Source organism: Myxocyprinus asiaticus, chromosome 3 (assembly GCF_019703515.2).
Source record: "Myxocyprinus asiaticus isolate MX2 ecotype Aquarium Trade chromosome 3, UBuf_Myxa_2, whole genome shotgun sequence".
NCBI classification, from domain to species: domain Eukaryota; kingdom Metazoa; phylum Chordata; class Actinopteri; order Cypriniformes; family Catostomidae; genus Myxocyprinus; species Myxocyprinus asiaticus.
In genome coordinates, this window is record NC_059346.1 from 14,736,041 (window position 1) to 14,755,288 (window position 19,248).

The window sequence follows — 19,248 nt, forward strand, 5'->3', positions numbered from 1 at the left end:
ATAGTCTCAACCTGCCACTTCCTTGTTTTTCCAAAGTTTTATTTTGATAAAAGTTGGTTGCGTTTTCGGCGTCCTGCTTTCTAAAAATCCACCTGTTTAACCGTCACAGTCAGTGTACATTTAGCTATATTCAATTAAACGCATGAAGAGCGTTGATGGTTCGTGACAGTAGCTAGCTCGCAGGCTGGCTCTTTATTTTGCAAGCAAAGTAGCGGAGAGTTTGATCGAGGCAGAATGCTTTCTGCCAGTGCTGCCAGCGACGAGGATTTCAGCCTCAGGTTTCCACTGCATGTCCTCGTCTGGGAGAATGACTACAGGAGGCTGGAGAAAGACATACAGACGGTATGCGTCAAATATCTTTCTGTAAACGCTAATGTATATAGTATTTGCAGCTGGTAGTAAAATCATTGGTCTGCAGCTGTCTGCCTCTAGCGTATGTCAAACATGCTTGTCGTGTATTTAACCATCTCCTGTATTGCAGTTGGTGCTTCACTGTGTCTTGTTGCAAATGCTTCACTAACTGGCCATCCACTTGTTAACTAATGACCCAGTGCATTGCATTGTGTTACATTAGAAAGTTAGGGGGCTTTCTGGTGGTATAGCAGTACACTGAAACTGAGACAATGGATGTCATCACATGCTTGTCATGTATATAATCTAGTCTAGTGAAAATCAGATCCTCATCGGCTTTTCATCCACTTGTTAATCACAGTCCCACTGTATTGAATTGCACTAGAAAGCTGGTGATCTCACCCTAACATCAGTAGAGCTTACTGCACTATGCCGTAGATCAAAGAGAATGTAGACATGCCATTTCATTGCATTTCAATTGGTTGCAATTGTACGCCTTATCTCCACCCACAAGGCATTCAGCAATGCTCACGGTTTTTGCCTTGTCAGTTTCCTGCCTGTGATATGAACTCAGAACTGTCTGTTTACACTGCTTTTAGAATAATATGGAAGAGGTTGATCCAAGAGGTCGAACCCCTTTGCATCTGGCTGTCTCGTTAGGGCACCTGGAGTCTGTGAGAGTGCTGCTCAGACATGGTGCGGATGTTACCAAAGAAAATGGCAAACATTGGACAGGTGAGAATGAGTTGTATTTACACTTGAATTCAGAAGTTTACATACACTTTTTTTAACCACTCCACAGATTTCATATTAGCAAACTATAGTTTTGCCAAGTCGTGTAGCACATCAACTTTGTGCATTACATGAGTAATTTTTCCAACAATTGTTTACAGACAGATTGTTTCACTTTTAATTGACTATATCACAATGCCAGTGGGTCAGAAGTTTACATACACTGTGTCTTTAAGCAGCTTGGAAAATTCCAGAAAATTATGTCAAGCCTGCTGATAGGCTAATTTGAGGTGTACCTGTGGATGTATTTTAAGGCCTACCTTCAAACTCAGTGCCTCTTTGCTTGACATCATGGGAAAATCAAAAGAAATCAGCCAAGACCACAGAAAAATATTTGTGGACCTCCGCAAGTCTGGTTCATCCTTGGGAGCAATTTCCAAATGCCTGAAGGTACCATGTTCAGCAGTACAAACAATAGTACGCAAGTATAAACACCACGGGACCACGCAACCATCATACTGCTCAGGAAGGAGACGCATTCGGTCTCCTAGAGATGAACGTAGTTTGGTGCGAAAAGTGCAAATCAATTCCAGTACAACAGTAAAGGACATTGTGAAGATGCTGGAGGAAACAGGTAAAGTATCTATATCCACAGTAAAACGAGTCCTATATCGACATAACCTGAAAAGCTGCTCAGCAAGGAAGAAGCCACTGCTCCAAAACCACTGTAAAAAAAAAAGCCAGACTACAGTTTGCAAGTGCACATGGGGACAAAGATCTTATTTTTTGGAGAAATGTCTGATGAAATAAAAATTGAACTGTTTGGCCATAATGGCCATCATTATGTTTGGAGGAAAAAGGGAGAGGTTTGCAAGCCGAAGAACACCATCCCAACCATGAAGCATGGGGGTGGCAGCATCATGTTGTGGGGGTGCTTTGCTGCTGGAGGGACTGGTGCACTTCACAAAATAGATGGCATCATGAGAAAGGAAAATTATGTGGATATATTGAAGCAACATCTCAAGACATCAACCAGGAAGATAAAGCTCAGTCGCAAAAGTGTCTTCCAAATGGACAATGACCCCAAGCATACCTCCAAAGTTGTGGCAAAATGACTTAAGGACAACAAAGTCAAGGAACTGGAGTGGCCATCGCAAAGCCTTGACCTCAATCCGATAGAAAATTTGTGGGCAGAACTGAAAAAGCGTGTGCGAGCTTGAAGGCCTACAAACCTGACTCAGTTACACCAGTTCTGTCTGGAGGAATGGGCCAAAATTCCAGTAACTTATTTTGAGAAGCTTGTGGAAGGCTACCCAAAATGTTTGACCCAAGTTAAACAATTTAAAGGCAATGCTACCAAATATTAACAAAGTGTATGTAAACTTCTGACCCACTGGGAATGTGATGAAAGAAATAAAAGCTGAAATAATTAATTCTCTCTACTATTATTCTGACATTTCACATTCTTAAAATAGTGATCCTAACTGACCTAAGACAGGGAATGTTTTCTATGATGAAATGTCAGGAATTGTGAAAAAAATTAGTTTAAATGTATTTGGCTAAAGTGTATGTAAACATCTGACTTCAACTGAAGTTTTATCAGATTTAGATTGCTGATAAGACAACATATGGTTGCTGTATCAGTGCCATCACCATAGCAGTCTGCTGCATTCTGAAAAGTAAATTGCATTGGCCCTCACAGAACAGCATTAGCACTATTACCACCACCTTTTCTCAGCTTTTATCATCAGTGGTTTTCCCAGCCAGTGAAAGCGTTTAATACCACAGTGACTCACAGTGGATCTCGTATGCTGTCATTTCGAGGATGCAGTTTCATGTACACTTTCCAAAATGCTTACTGGTCATTTATCTTTTGTGATTTATCATATGCGACTAAGTACATTATATAGTAGAGTACAGCATAGGGACAATTTAGGATTAAGTGCTAGGAGATCTCAGTAATTCAAGTTCCTGTGTTGCCTCAACCTAGGTGTGAACCTGCACCCTTTGTTTTACAATTCAGTTACAAGGCCATACACTCACTGAACACTTTATTAGGAACATTATCGTCCATGAAGTGCCCGACATGGTCTTCTGCTGTTGTTGCCCATCTGCTTCAAGGTTTGACGTGTTGTGCATTCTGAGATGCTATTCTGCTCACTACAATTGTACAGAGTGGTTACCTGAGTTACCGTAGCCTTTCTGTCAGCTCGAACCAGTCTGGTAATTCTCCATTGACCTTTCTCATCAACAAGGCGTTTCTGTCTGCAGAACTTCCGCTCACTGGATGGTTTTTGTTTTTGGCACCATTCTGAGTAAACTCTAGAGACTGTTGTGCATGAAAATCCCAGAAGATCAGCAGTTACAAAAAAATACTCAGACCAGCCTGTCTGGCACCAAAAATTATGCCACGGTCGAAATCACTGAGATCACATTTTTTCCCCATTCTGATGGTTGATGTGAACATTAACTGAAGCTCCTGACCCGTATCTGCATGATTTTATGCATTGCACTACTGCCACACGATTGGCTGTTTAGAAAATCACATGAATAAGTAGGTGTACAGGTGTACCTAATAAAGTGCTCATTGAAAGTGTAAAGGGCTGAAGAACCATTTAAAGCAGAAGGATGTCTGTGCAGTGCTGCAGGAGGCGGTCAGCACTGGAGATCCAGAGATGGTGCAGCTGGTGCTCCAGAGGCGAGATTTTCTCAAAGCCTCCACTGCGCTGGGTGGTGTTCCAGAGTTACTGTGCAAGATCCGAGAGGTGTGTTTATATCATTTTATCACTCAGATATTCATCCTTACCCAGTTCCCCTCTCTCTGTCCACCCCATGTCTCTTATTTGCTTAATTGATGCCCTTAATAATGCTTAATAATATGCTCAATACTTGATCTCCTTTATTAATTATTCTCCTGTTCTCACACTACATGATATTATGAAATATTCATGTAATATTCACAGTCGTTTAAGAACCATTAAAACTCTCTCATGACTCTGGTCGATGTTTCCCAATTCATTAAATGCGATAGACCGAAGTGCCAAGCTACTGCGTTACCCCCAGTACCGTGTTGCACACAGGTCATGCATTGTAACATGCCATCAAACCATTTCAATTTTGACCCCCCTCTGACAACCCTAATAAGTTGACTTTACTCAATTGATTGAGTAAACTCGTTCCCTCAGTTGAATTGAGTAATGGCGTCTCCAAAACGTGTGTAATTTAGTTACACTTAACATGGTGATCGTATAGAATTAACTTAGCTATTTAAATTGAGGTAACTAGATGCAAGTAGACCTTTCTCTGATTTGCTATTTAAATGTTGTTGTTTCTACTTAATAATTTTAATTGAATGGACTCAAATTTATGTCCTACAATAACACAGCTTAAATAAAGATTATAACTGATTCTAGCTCAATCATTAAATAAACTTATTTCATCACAGAAATGCATTGACACCTGTCCTTTAGTTGCACATGCACAAGAACAGAGATAGTGTTAACAGGGTCCAACTTGACCAAAGGGGACACAGATCTCCCTAATGTTTACATCACACGAAACAACTATTTACAACAATACAACATAAATAATACTACAAAAGAGCTAAAACCTCTATGAATTCTTAATAACAACTATTTAAATGCCCAATATGTTCCTTTTGACCAACATAAACATAATTAAGTAATTCAAGGGCATTATGGGTATTTTGTTCTCAATAGTTTGAGTTATTAAGAATTAAGATCTTAAGTCTATGGATTTTTAAGAAAAATAAGTTAAAGGAACAAAGGTATTAGCCCAAAACTTGACATTTCAAGTAATTTACTTATGACAAATAGTGATGACAACTTGATTTTTTTCAGTAATGAAAATATTAGGGTTTACAGTGCATTTGCTGCTGACTTTTTGAAGCACAGCTAATGATTACTGGAAAATTTGTATGGAGTATCATTAAAGATAGAATAAAGACTGATCCTTTGCATATCTAGATACATATGCTATGTTCAGAATGGCATACTAGCATTCAACTCTTACTATTTCTGCAGTACTGTATATATACTGATCAAAAATATTAATGCAACATGCAACAATTTCAAAGATTTTACTGAGTTCATTTAAGGAAATCAGTCAATTGAAATAAATTCATTAGGCCCTAATCTAATCAATGCAGATGGAACATTTCTGGGATCTTTTATTTCAGCTTATGAAAATGGGACCAACATTTTACATGTTGCGTTTATATTTTTGTTCAGTGTAGATGCTTCAGAAATAGTATGAGTACTATGCTATTTGGAACTTTGCCATTGAGTTGTGTGATGCCACAACTAAGGCATATTGTTGTGATTTTCGTTTAAGAAGTCTGTTTTGTTCTTTGGTGTATCAATGGATTTTTTTTCTGTTCTAAGCTCAGTTTAAACAGCTTACTGTGTAAATTTCTGGCTTTTAAAAGGACCTTTAGCGTAATGAACCCCTTCTTGTCCTCAGTCTCCAGATTTCTACATGGAGATGAAGTGGGAATTTACTAGTTGGAGTAAGTCCTTTTCTTCTCAGCCTATTTTCTATATGTGAATCTTTATGACCTTCATAAGATATACAATGATTCTCATCTACTTTTTTGTTTTTTACTTCAGTACCTCTTGTGTCTCGCGTGTGTCCCAGCGATGTGTGTAGAATCTGGAAGAGTGGTGCATGTCTTAGGGTGGACACCACCCTGCTGGGCTTTGAAAACATGACCTGGATCCGAGGAAGAAGAAGCTATATCTTCAGAGGAGATGGTTAGTAACTCTCTCTGTCTGTCTGTTTGTGTGTGTTAATGCATATACAGGTGCATCTCAATAAATTAGAATGTCATGGAAAAGTTCATTTATTTCAGTAATTCAACTCAAATTGTGAAACTCGTGTATTAAATAAATTCAATGCACACAGACTGAAGTAGTTTAAGTCTTTGGTTCTTTTAAGTGTGATGATTTTGGCTCACATTTAACAAAAACCCACCAATTCACTATCTCAAAAAATTAGAATACATCATAAGACCAATAAAAAAAAACATTTTTAGTGAATTGTTGGCCTTCTGGAAAGTATGTTCATTTACTGTATATGTACTCAATACTTGGTAGGGGCTCCTTTTGCTTTAATTACTGCCTCAATTTGGCGTGGCATGGAGGTGATCAGTTTGTGGCACTGCTGAGGAGGTATGGAAGCCCAGGTTTCTTTGACAGTGGCCTTCAGCTCATCAGCATTTTTTGGTCTCTTGTTTCTCATTTTCCTCTTGACAATACCCCATAGATTCTCTATGGGGTTCAGGTCTGGTGAGTTTGCTGGCCAGTCAAGCACACCAACACCATGGTCATTTAACCAACTTTTGGTGCTTTTGGCAGTGTGGGCAGGTGCCAAATCCTGCTTGAAAATGAAATCAGCATCTTTAAAAAGCTGGTCAGCAGAAGGAAGCCTGAAGTGCTCCAAAATTTCTTGGTAAACGGGTGCAGTGACTTTGGTTTTCAAAAAACACAATGGACCAACACCAGCAGATGACATTGCACCCCAAATCATCACAGACTGTGGAAACTTAACACTGGACTTCAAGCAACTTGGGCTATGAGCTTCTCCACCCTTCCCCCAGACTCTAGGACCTTGGTTTCCAAATGAAATACAAAACTTGCTCTCATCTGAAAAGAGGACTTTGGAACACTGGGCAACAGTCCAGTTCTTCTTCTCCTTAGCCCAGGTAAGACGCCTCTGACGTTGTCTGTGGTTCAGGAGTGGCTTAACAAGAGGAATACGACAACTGTAGCCAAATTCCTTGACATGTCTGTGTGTGGTGGCTCTTGATGCCTTGACCCCAGCCTCAGTCCATTCCTTGTGAAGTTCAGCCAAATTCTTGAATCGATTTTGCTTGACAATCACAAGGCTGCGGTTCTCTCTGTTGGTTGTGCATCTTTTTCTTCCACACTTTTTCCTTCCACTCAACTTTCTGTTAACATGCTTGGATACAGCACTCTGTGAACAGCCAGCTTCTTTGGCAATGAATGTTTGTGGCTTACCCTCCTTGTGAAGGGTGTCAATGATTGTCTTCTGGACAACTGTCAGATCAGCAGTCTTCCCCATGATTGTGTAGCCTAGTGAACCAAACTGAGAGACCATTTTGAAGGCTCAGGAAACCTTTGCAGGTGTTTTGAGTTGATTAGCTGATTGGCATGTCACCATATTCTAATTTTTTGAGATAGTGAATTGGTGGGTTTTTGTTAAATGTGAGCCAAAATCATCACAATTAAAAGAACCAAAGACTTAAACTACTTCAGTCTGTGTGCACTGAATTTATTTAATACACGAGTTTCACAATTTGAGTTGAATTACTGAAATAAATGAACTTTTCCATGACATTCTAATTTATTGAGATGCACCTGTATATTTGGTGGTGTAGTTCTAGCAAATGTGTTCTTCTAAAATCTACAGGATGTTTGATTTGTATGCTTATGTGGAGCGGGACATGGTCATGTGTCTGTCACTGTGGAGAGAGGAAGCGGTAAGGACCATCACCTGGTGATTGTTAACACTAAACACCTGTGTCTCGTTTCAGTGACGATGGAGACTGGCTTTAAAAGGCCGCCAAAGTGACAGACGGGGAGAGAGAGTCAGGGACAAAGAGACCTGAAGTTGTGAAGCTAAAGTGTTTATTCTGTTGTGAAGCTGAAAAGCCAATACTCTCTTATGAAGCTGAAAAGCCAAAGACTGAGTTTGTTAGACTGAAAAACCATTAAAACTTGACTTACCTGGACTGCCACCCCACTTCCCGCTCCCATCCTTATTCCTGGAACCTTCTACACTGGTGCCGAAACCCGGGATAAGGAAGAAGACTGGTTGCCATGGACACCTCACTGCTGGACGAAGTCATCCGTGCCCTGGCCAGCATCCAGGAGACCCACCACCAAGCCCTCCTCGCACAAGATCGGCATCTCCAGGAGCTCCTCCAAGCCCAAGCCGAGGATTGGCAGGCCTTGTGGAGCTGGTTAGCTCCAGACGGTTCCTCCACTGTGGCCCCGGAAGCAGCGATGAAGCCACAACTGCTGCTCCCAAATGGGCCCTCCACCTGCTGCCGCTGCTTTCAAGGGAGGCCCAGCTCGTCGCGCAGCAAGTACCAGATGAGGACCGACTGGACTACATCAAGCTGAAGACCGCTGTCCTGCAACGGTTTGGCCGCAGCCCCGAACAACATCGTCAGCGGTTCCGCTCCCTCAGCCTGAATGACACCGGCCGCCAGTTCGCATTAGCCCAGCAGCTTCGTGATGCCTGCCGAAGATGGGTGCTGGCCAAGGAAGGCCCCGGCGTGGAAGATGTCATCGAGCTGATGGTGCTGGAGCAGCTAACCGTTCGCCTGCTCAGAAGAACCGCGGAATGGGTCCAGTGCCATTGCCCCACGTCAGTGGATAACGCCGTCCAGCTGGCCGAAGCCCACATGGCGGCCTATCTGGAAGCTGGCGAGCAGCAGTCCAACTCTCCCTTCCTCCCTCCCTCGCTTGCTTCTCCTTCTCTTTGTCCCTGTCTCTCTCTCCCCTTCTGTCACTTCAGTGGCCTTTTAAAACCCGTTTCCGTCGTCACTGAAACGAGACACAGGTGTTTAGTGTTAACAATCACCAGGTGATTGTCCTTACCGCTTCCTCTCTCCCCAGTGACAAACACATGACCACATCCCGCTCCACAGCTTACTAGTGCACTTTTAATCATGGGGATGAATGGAGGGGCTGATGTTTATGTGCAATTGATCAGTATCATGTGGACTCTGACAGACAACTGCACAGAGCTGATGGAAGTTAATCACGAGGAAGAGGTGGTGGACACGGAACGCTTTGATCTCTCACGCGAGATAGAAGACGTCACACTCGACTCCATGCAGCCTGCCGAACAGGAAGTAGCCAAGAGGCTGACCACGTCCATTGTTAACACATACCTGGACACGAAGGACATTGCGTTTGAGAGGTAAAGCTCCATATTCATGATGCTGGAGCTTTTCAGTTATTATGAGAGAGTCTCCATGTCTAATGTCATTGAATGGAACATTAATTCTGTGCTCAGGTGTAAGTCAGGTATCTGGGGTTGGAGGTCGGACAGAACAGAGGTAGTAAATGGATTTGAAGCCAAGGTAAGCAAATATACTTTGTGATTTTGAATTATTATACCAGTAATAATCTCACAGGCTTTGTTTAAACCTGGTATTAACATCTGTCTCACGTGGCAAGTGGTCAGACAAGATATATTACTGTTTACATCTGTTATTTACAGTATATGTGTTTCCTGTTACCACTTGCAATTGGATTTCAGCGAGGGGAGGGTTTCTGAACTCATACATCCCTTAGCAGCATGTCAGTGTATCGTTGCAGGTTGAAAAAGCACAAAAAAGTAAAAACTAAAACACACAAATCAGCACAATGCTGCTGTTTTTTTAAAGGAATAGTTCACCCAAAAATGAAAATTCTCTCATTTATTCACCCTCATGCCATCCCAGATGTATGTGGCTTTCTTTCTTCTGCAGAACACAAACAAAGATTTTTAGAAGAACATTTCAGCTCTGTAGGTCCAAGTAATGTAAATGAATGGTGACACAAACTTTGAAGCTCCAAAAATAGTATAAAGACAGCATGGTTGTTTCCATGTCTTCTGAAGCGATCCAATCGATTTTGGGTGAGAACAGACCAAAATAATATATATATTTTTTTTTTTTTTCAATATAAATCTTGACATCAGCAGTCTCCATGACGATCATGATTTCAAATAATGATCGTGCCTAGAGACTGCAATGGCAAGATGTACAGTAAAAAAGGAGTTATAGTTTGGTCTGTTCTCACCCAAAACTGATTGTATCGCTTCAGAAGACATGGATTCAACCACTGGAGTTGTAAGGATTATTTTTATGCTGACTTTATGTGCCTTTTGGAGCTTCAAAGTTTTGGACACATTTCACTAGCAAGTGTATAGCTGCAGGGCGGAGACCTCCAAATGAGGGCAGAGTTACTCCAAAAGGGGGCGGGTTTCTCCAGAATGGGCTTGTGGCAACTCCAAAAGGGACGTCACTTCCACTCACGGTTAAGGTTAGGGAAAGGGTTAGTTTAGGGGCTCCCTATATCTTCAGTGGAGATTTGGAGCTCATGCCCCTTTTTGTAGCAATGTCTGCAGCTATACCCTTGTCTTCACTTGCATTGTATGGACCTACAGAGCTGAGTCCTTCATTGATGTCTGGAACATATCAGGGCAGGTTTTTCAGCGTTTGCACTACAAATGCAATGTGGTCACATGCACTTTCGACTACATCAGAATGGGGTTTGAGTGTTCGGATCTCAAAATGTTTTGGACCCTATTTACACCTGTAATTAGTGCTGACCACAATCGGATTACCCAAAATGGATGTTAATACCAGGTGTAAGCAGGGTTACAGACCTTGAATTCATTGTTGTAAGTAGAATTTCTTCTATGCCAAACAACAAAAAGAAGTGAAAAGTAAAAAAAAAAAAAAAAAAGTCATTAAAGCCAGTGTGACTATTTAGAGCAATGAGTTTCAGGACAAGGCAGTCTTTGTACTATGGGTGATGATGTTGCTTTTGGCAGGTTTTTTCCGTGAACAATGTGAATGTTGTGATTCGCACTAGGACGGAGCACCTCACAGACGAGGAGAAGGCCAGGATAAAAAGTAACTGACCCGGTTTAAGATTTACTTTAAAAATATCATAGACTTTTCCCTGCAGTACAGATAGTAGAGCTTTGAAACCCATTCAACTGGAATTTTTAAGACAGTTTAGGATTCTTAGTGGATGGAAACTGCACTCTGTTCAACTATTAATTACTGGTGCTTTTGATCCCCTCAGGTGAAAGGAATGTTCTGGAATCTTTGCTCGGCACAGTAGAACAACAGATTGGTGCTCAAGGGGTAAGACAAGTGAACAAAACATACTCCTGCATTTTCAAACTGAATTTATACACTTCTTGTCTGTTTTACAAAAGCTGAATAGAATTAATATTGAATTGAATCCTATGTATGATTACAGGACATGACGATGGAGTTTGCCACAGCTACGAACCCCACAGCCATTACTCCAGAGGAGTACTTTAACCCCAACTTTGACCTGCAGGGCAGAGACATCGGCCGACCCATTGAGCTCTCCATCAGAACACAGAAGTAAGAAAGGCTCTTTCACTTGACTTCTCTAAAGTTAATTCCAAATAAATATCTTGCTCAGCAAATTGTGTTGACCCAACTAGAAATCGTACAGTTTCAACAAATTTGTTAATATCATTTTCACATATCTATTTGTAAAATCTCTTCAGACAATCTGATGCAGTTCCAAATTTCCCTTCTTTGGAAAGGAAAACCCATTCACATTTATAATATTTTCGGTGTTGCATTGTTTTTACTTTATTTAAAAGTCTGTGCAGAAGCCATGCTACTCTATAACAGTTTTAAGTAGTTTTATTGTCCATCTAAAAAATCCGAAAAATATTAGAAAAGTATCTAGGTTGGATGGTTTTATTTACTGGGAGAAATATCTGCAGGTTAAAATGTGTGTTTCAGAAACTTCTACAAAAGGTTTTTATTTCAACGAAATGCCAGCACATTTAAGTCATTTACATATTTTGATAGAGAAGAACCAATTTAAGTTTTTGACAGAAATGTGAAAAGCATAATCATATCAGTGAAAAGGCTGGAAAATTAAAATTGGAATATTTGACGAATTTAAGATAAAAATGCACATTTGAATGCTTAAATTTGATTTTTTAATGTCTGCCAAGCACTAATGATGACTTGCCTTCTTGGGCTAAAACAGACAGTAGTAGGCCTACTATGGCACCGGTATAGGCTAATGTGCAACACACAGAGTCATCTATTGAAGCGTTTCTTTTCTTGTTTTACTTTAACTCAATATTTGAACATTTGAACTGGGTAAATCTTTTCTTTACCATTTTACGTACATTTGCTAACAGTCAGAAATGTTCTTTGCAATTAACAATCGCTACAATACTGCGCTTTTTTTCGCAAATTATTTGCGCCCTCTTGTGGACAGAGGAGACAGCAGCGATTTGAAAATCAGAAGTCCTATAGATTTTTCCCCCCACCTGAAGTAATTACTTTAAAATTTGAATTCAATTTTTAATTGAAAGATGTTAATTTAGTTTCTCAGTCCTGTTGACAGCCCTAATCAATGACATCATTTTAATTAAAAGTGAGGTTGAGTTTGTGTTGCTTAAACCCTTTCAGATTTAAAGGCACTCTGTGGATGAGTGAGGAGCATCCTCTGTCTTTAGTGGAGCAGGTCACACCCATTATTGACCTGATGGCCCGCACCAGCACTCACTTCGCCCGACTCAAGGACTTCATCAACCTCAGGTTTCCCCCTGGCTTCCCTGTGAAGATCGGTGAGTAAATGTCTGTGAGTTTTTCAAACTATAATTGACCCTAACTTTCAGCTTTTAAATTGAACCCAGTCTGACATAAGGTTTGTATTGTAATTTCATGCCTCAGCTTGAATATTATCTCATGTACTGTGTGGTCCAAGCATTTTAAAATAGCTAACAGACAAAACTACTGCTAGATGCTTTTAATTGAATAATCATATGCAAAATATGTAGGGAAGAGGGGTTTGATATTAATTCAAGCTCTCAAAATTTGTCAAGGCTGCTGTCATGTTTCAAGCCTCAAATTAGGTGTTTTGTTGAAAGAAAATAGTTCTCCGTTGGCTCTTATCCTTTGGCTGGGGGACTAACATTTGCTTTTTTCTGGATGATGTAAGGGTTGCGGTCCTCCATTTAGTCTTTGTAACTTTTTTTTTTTTGTAATAGAAGGTCAAACCCTCTTCAGGTAAAATAAATATAAATAAATCTTGAGTTGAGGAGAGTCGATTATTGTCAGGCAAAGGCGACTAATACATTCTTTATGTTTCTTGTGTGAATGGCTTTAATATAACACCTGTTTCATTGAAATCTCTTATGTAGAAGGCCATAATGGGAGAAAAAAATGAACATGTCAGGTTAATATTCTACAGACTGCCCATCATTTTTGTTGTTCCTTTAGAAATCCCGCTGTTTCACGTGTTGAATGCCCGCATCACATTCGGAAATGTCAACAAATTCAGTACAGATGAGCCTCTGGACACCAACCAATCATCTTCTGCGCCAACGCCTACAGAGGAGAAGTGTGGAGATGGAGATGGAGAGGGCAGTCAGGCATCAGGTTCAGAAAGTGATTCATTTCTTAATTTACCAGCCACAAACTCTGACAAATCACTTTTTTCCTCATTAAGATTCAAACTTAGACATATTTTGCGATGAAGCATGGAAAGATTCTAACAAAGGTTCGTCAATGCAGTTTTTTTAATAAACACAACTTGTTACAAAGACAGCCTTGTGTATCTTTTACCTGCAGGACCTGCTCCGTTCCAGGTGTGTCCCTCTGTGTTCACGACACCCGCACACTATCACCACAGAGGGGGCTACCGTCACTCAAACACACGCCATCACAACCCTACCAGTCATGATGAAGAGCTGCTTCAATACGCCATACACCAGAGCCTACTCGATTCTAGTGGACTTAATGCACAGGTCAGAAAGCTTCCTGGATTTGCTTTTAGTACATTTCTTGATGTTGCCTGTCTCTAAAAGGAGGTTGTTTGGTCGCTCTGGTTTTTAGGACACTTGGAGTGATTCCGATGTAATGCTGACACAAACCGTGGAGAACAGGTTGAGTGATGGGTAATTTTCCTTTATTTTAGTCCAATTTCCACAGGTAATAGATGTTTTTCCTTCATTTGCTTTGAGTATTTATGTTGGCTTGACAACAAACTTGGTTAGAGTTTTTTCAAAATTTATCAAAAAACCAAGACCAAAATTTCTACTCCTAGGGCTTTCAAGCTACATCAACCAAACAAAAAAAGATTGTGTTGATAAATAGGTTTATAGTGCATTTTCGAAATGTGTGTGCTGCATAGTTAAAGAGCATCTTGTTTCCCCTCTCACTGCGGCTTCAGGACGCAGCATCACTCTCACTCGCCCCATGTAAACTATAACATGAAGACGCAGGCTGCGTCTGAAAATGGGAAAATGCTGCCTTCGCAGGCTGTATAATGAGGTAGGATGAAATAAGATGCTTTTTATACTGTTCAGAGACCAGTTTCCTTAAGAGTTCCATTCACCCAAAAACACTGTCGGTTAAACCATTAACGGATTAGGCAGCTGCCTACGTTTTCAGATGCAGCCAAAGATAATGTAAAACAGCCCTAACAAAAGTGTACCTCTGATCCTGGCGTCCTCCATCGGTGTTGTTGATTTCATTGTTGTTGTTGAGTAGGCCAGAAACTTTAGAAGACAAGTGGTCGATACTAGATGACGTCACTACGGGGTTACTTTTGTGAATATGAATGCAAAAGAGGAAAAGTTTCCTTGGGTGTGCTGTTCCTCATAAGAGTTCTCATCTAGAAAGTTACTAAGGAAAATGTACCGGGGCTGTAAGTGTGAAAGGGGCTAATGTGGGGGAAAAAAGTTCCAACAGAACTAGCTTCATGTTCACTGAAGATTTTCAGTGGAATTACTGTTAATTTTGCTGCTTCATTATCCAGTTGTGTTAACAAAAAAAGGTTTCCTTAAACCTACAAATGGCTTTTAAATGGCTACACATTTTTATGTCATTCTTTTCTGTGTACTCTTATTTAATAATGAGATGTGTAAATGTAATCAAAAGTTCCAATATATCCATAATAATAACATTTAGAACTAAATTATTCCACAAAAAAGTCTAATTTAAAATAATTATTTTTGTTACTTGGTACAGACCTTCAGACTGTTCTGACTTATGTCTTTTCTAACTGATCGGACTTGCGGTTTTCGCACAGCGGATGATTAAATGTCAGAAAAATCCCATAGTCTTACTTTGATGGAATGTTTAAACTGGCCAACAGAATGCTTGTTCATTCAAACTCCAACTGTTTAAAATTTCAAATGTAAGGGGGCCTGGGTAGCTCAGTGGTAAAATACGCTGGCTACCACCCCTGGAGTATGCTAGCTTGCTAGTTTGAATCCCAGGGCATGCTGAGTGACTGCAGCCAGGTCTCCTAAGCAACCAAATAGGGCCGGTTGCTAGGGAGGGTAGAGTCACATGGCGTAAACTCCTCGTGGTCGCTATAATGTGGTTCGTTCTCAGTGGGGTGCGTGGTGAGTTGAGCGTGGATGCCGCGGTGGATGGCGTGAAGCCTCCACACACGCTATGTCTCCGTGGCAACGCACTCAACAAGCCACGTTATAAGATGCGCGGGTTGACGGTCTCAGATGCGGAGGCAACTGGGATTCGTCCTCCGCCACCCGGACTGAGGCGAATCACTACGCGACCACGAGGACTTAAAAGCACATTGGGAATTGGGCATTGCAAATTGGGAGAAAAAGGGGAAATTTATTTAAAAACAAATAATAATTAAAAAATTAAAATGTAAACAAATCCTCAAAAGGCTTTGATCTGTTTTAAGTTGGTCTCCCTCTCTCTTTGTCTCTCTCTGTTTATCTGACTATGTATGTAACAGTCTGTCTGACTATCAATCTAGCTAGTTATATTGCTGTTTGTCTTGCTGTAATGTATGTATAACCATACAATTTCAAACGTTTAAAACTAGTTCAATTTCACTACTTTTAAAACTTTTAAAACTTTCAGACAAAGCTTTGTCAAGCCAACATCAAAACTATCTAGTTTTCCTTTACCTTGTTTCTTTTTCTCTAAGGGGTTCCAAAATTCTTATCCATCTCAATGCAAGTCAACATTTAAAGAGACCCTATTTAATTTCATAATACATGTTCCTGGTCTTGTTGTGCAAAATTCATCAGTGCATGTTATTCCACATAAAAAATGTTTGTCTTCATAATCTTTCAACAAAATGAAATAATTTGCTCTATCATTTTGTCTGACATCAGTTAGCTCATGTGAGTGAGAAAATAAGTCAAAGCAGCTGTAAGCGATTTCAGCCGTTCTACTTCCAGGAGACTGAGCTGTTGGATTAGCCATGCCCCCTCTTTCCAAAACACCGAACTCCAAAGATACCAAAATGGGCTTTATTGAGAGCAGAAACGGTTGTTAAACCAACAGTAGTAAAATAGCACCCTCAACTGACAACTGTTATGAACGACATTGCATAAAAATGCTTTATGCCTCAATAATTCGCTGCAACTACAATACTATGAGAACGCGCAAAATGATTGACGGGCAGAAAGCATCATTGTCCGCAGGCCGCGGACACATTTTTGTACATTTTCTACAGCTGTCACAGAGACCGGTGAGATATCTCAGGATACTTATTTCATTAATATCTTTCAGGGAGTAGGAACCTTTTTGCATACCTCATTTACTGAAGCATGCTGTGCATGCAGACTCTATATTATTAAACGCATCCTTTGTGATTCACAAAACTATTGTATGGCTTGAGAGACTTTAATGCACAAATCATATAGACTACTTTAATAGTGCTTTTGTGCTTCTTTAATGTCATATGCTTGAAGGTAACGACCATGACACACAATACCAGAGCATTGAAAAATACATTTTTCATAAATGCGCGAATGTCCAATAGAGCGATCACTTCACTTCTGGGAGGTGTGGACTTTGTGCAACATAAACAATGCTTTTTCTCCATGTGAGTGTTTCTGTTACCGGATTTTAAAATAACAGCTTCTGTTTACATTTTTAGCCAATATTTTCTGCCTTCTTTTCTCGGGCGGCTGAAAACCGCAAATAGCATCTTTTGCCATTTTTGGCCGAAAATGTTCAGCAGCCAAAATTTTGGTGCATCCCAACTTGAAAGCAACTTCTTTAAATCACTTCATATAGTTAAAAACAGTATGGCACAGATAAGGTGATCTTTTAAAATGCTTTCTTTTAATTTCATTGTACATTTCCATAAATTGTCTCATTATGTCTTGTTAAAGGTTCGGTTCTGAGGGAGTTCTAGTAGATCTTAGTGACACCACACCCTCAAGCTCTGGCTCCACCTCCAGCCCCGACACTGACCTGCGATTGGCTATGGAGCTCTCTGCCCGGGCACAGGAAGAGGAGGAAAGGAGAAGGAAAGAAGAAGAGGAAGAATTAGAGAGAATTATACAACTCTCACTAAAAGAAAAGTGACAAGTTAAGATGAGGGAAGGAAAAACAAAGGGAGTTCCTGTCATTGCCATTATCATTCAACCTTTTTATTTATACCACTCCTAAGATTCATGCAGTTCTGTCTTGCCACTGACAAACATATGACTACATTTATAGTTATGTATTTTCAAGTATGGAGGCGATCAGAAATATTCTGGTTCCTTATCCAAACAAATTAAGCATGCATTTTATTTTGACTTTATTTGTTGATAACAGATTCATATCTTACAATTCATATGGGCTACGTTTTCTTTTCCTCCTCAAAAGAGATGATCATGCATTCTTTTGCGTGTATTTTACAAAAAATATTTCAGCGCTGTTGCTTTAAGATTATGTGGTAGAAAGGTAATGTGACGTTCTTGAAAGTCCAGACATGAACCTGTGTGTGTGTGTCTTGCTAGAAAATATGTGAATTTTGCTTGTGACAAACAGGAATAATTTGGTTTAGCATTAACATTAGCTTTAGATTTATATTAATACTGTATCTCAGGGTTCTACTGGTCATCAGTTGTCGGTTCCTTTTAAAACCATTTTAAATACAGCCAAGTAAAAGGAGAGGTTAATTTTTGATACAAAACAGTAGGGCAGTTCACCCAAAACTAATAATTCTGTCATAATTTACTCACCTTAATGTTCCAAACCTTTGTGACTTTCCTCTGTAAGACAAAAAAGGAGATGATGAGCAGAATGTTAGGGACTGACAGCCTGATTCACTTTCATTGTATGGTAAAGAGCAGCATCAACATTTTTCAGATTTTCTCCTCATGTTCCACTGTAGAAAGTGAGTCATACCGGTTTGGAATGACATTAGGGTGTGTAAATGATGGCACAATTTTCATTTTTGGGTGAACAAATCCTTCAGTGTGTACTATTGAGTTTAGACAACTGACTAAAGCACCTCTACTGTAAAGGCAATAATTCACACCACCGTGCCTCCCAGGAGTAAGAGGCACTCATAACTGTAATATTCCTGACATGGACTGTAAGATTCAAGCAAATATGCCTCAAGCTTTTAGTCTTCCTAATTTGTAAAATAATACAATACAACAGCTAATACCACCATAACTATCTTTTAATGCAAAGCATGAATGTGGCAGTACTGGGTCACTTTTCTGGCACCAACAAAACCTCATTCTACACTAAAGGACTAGCTGAATGTGAAAGGAAAACCAGCCGAGTATGTGTTTGAAGGTGTTGTAAAAATGAGTTGATTGTGGTTGGACAGCATTGTTTGGTGACTTAGGTTCTTATGTGGTATAATTGTGGAAGAACCTGCCCTGCACTCTTCAGGAATCAAAGCTGCAGTGGTACAACAGTGTTTCCGGCTGCTCGATAGGGAATCTCTCACTGTTCTTTACTCTTGTAGCTGACAGTACTATATATTTGGTCATTATTTTCTTGATGTCTTGAATTTCCTTTCTTTTGTCGTCTTCTTCTGTGAGTGTTTTTAAAGCCTAGTGAGACTCAAAAATGTCTAAGTATTGTCTTAGGGCTTGCAGTATCTCTCTTACTACTTTTGTATGAACTAGTGTGTGCTTGAACTGATTTTGACAGTGTCCTCTGTCTTCTTATTATGGTATGATGTTAGTAGAAAGTCATTATTCTGCTTCACCAGGATGGTGGTAGTTCACATGCATTTAAAATGGTGATTTCTTATAGGTTATTATTTTTTATAGATTTTTTTTTTTCAGGGAGTTGATTTAGGTTTCCTGTTATTCCTGTGCAGCACATAAATAAAAGTATAGAATAAATCTAAAGTTCTGACTATGAGTATCCACACAACATTATTATTGGACATGGAATACAAATCAATTAATTATTTAAAACTTAACTTGTGGTATTTCCTTGGGTCTAAGTCTAAACTTGTAACTAAATGCCAAAATGTTTAATGATCTTTACTGTATCAGGGTTAGCAGTAGTTTGATTCTCGGTTAATTGTCACACTGCAAAATGCAAGTTAAAATACTGTCTGAGCATGTTGAAATCCTGAAGGCATTTGTAAACTGTGATGT

General features: G+C 39.9%; 1 protein-coding gene across 3 annotated transcripts; it reads left to right on the forward strand.

Moving 5' to 3' along the window:
* Positions 1–14: 14 nt before the first annotated feature.
* LOC127418624 (ankyrin repeat domain-containing protein 13A-like) lies at positions 15–19,246 on the forward strand. 3 transcript variants are annotated; one of them, XM_051659300.1, is made up of 15 exons: positions 15–342; positions 951–1,086; positions 3,724–3,848; positions 5,566–5,611; positions 5,712–5,855; positions 8,865–9,054; positions 9,151–9,217; positions 10,678–10,759; positions 10,935–10,996; positions 11,115–11,245; positions 12,323–12,480; positions 13,136–13,303; positions 13,487–13,662; positions 13,751–13,800; positions 17,023–19,246. In XM_051659300.1, the coding sequence occupies exons 1-15, from the start codon at positions 235–237 to the stop codon at positions 17,216–17,218; spliced, it is 1,839 nt and encodes a 612-aa protein (XP_051515260.1). In that variant the 5' UTR covers positions 15–234; the 3' UTR covers positions 17,219–19,246. The 3 variants fall into 3 exon arrangements, with proteins under 3 accessions (XP_051515260.1, XP_051515244.1, XP_051515251.1); XM_051659284.1 differs by having other exon boundaries at positions 17–342; positions 13,751–13,812; XM_051659291.1 differs by having other exon boundaries at positions 17–342; positions 13,136–13,294; positions 13,751–13,812.
* The last annotated feature ends 2 nt before the right edge of the window (positions 19,247–19,248 follow it).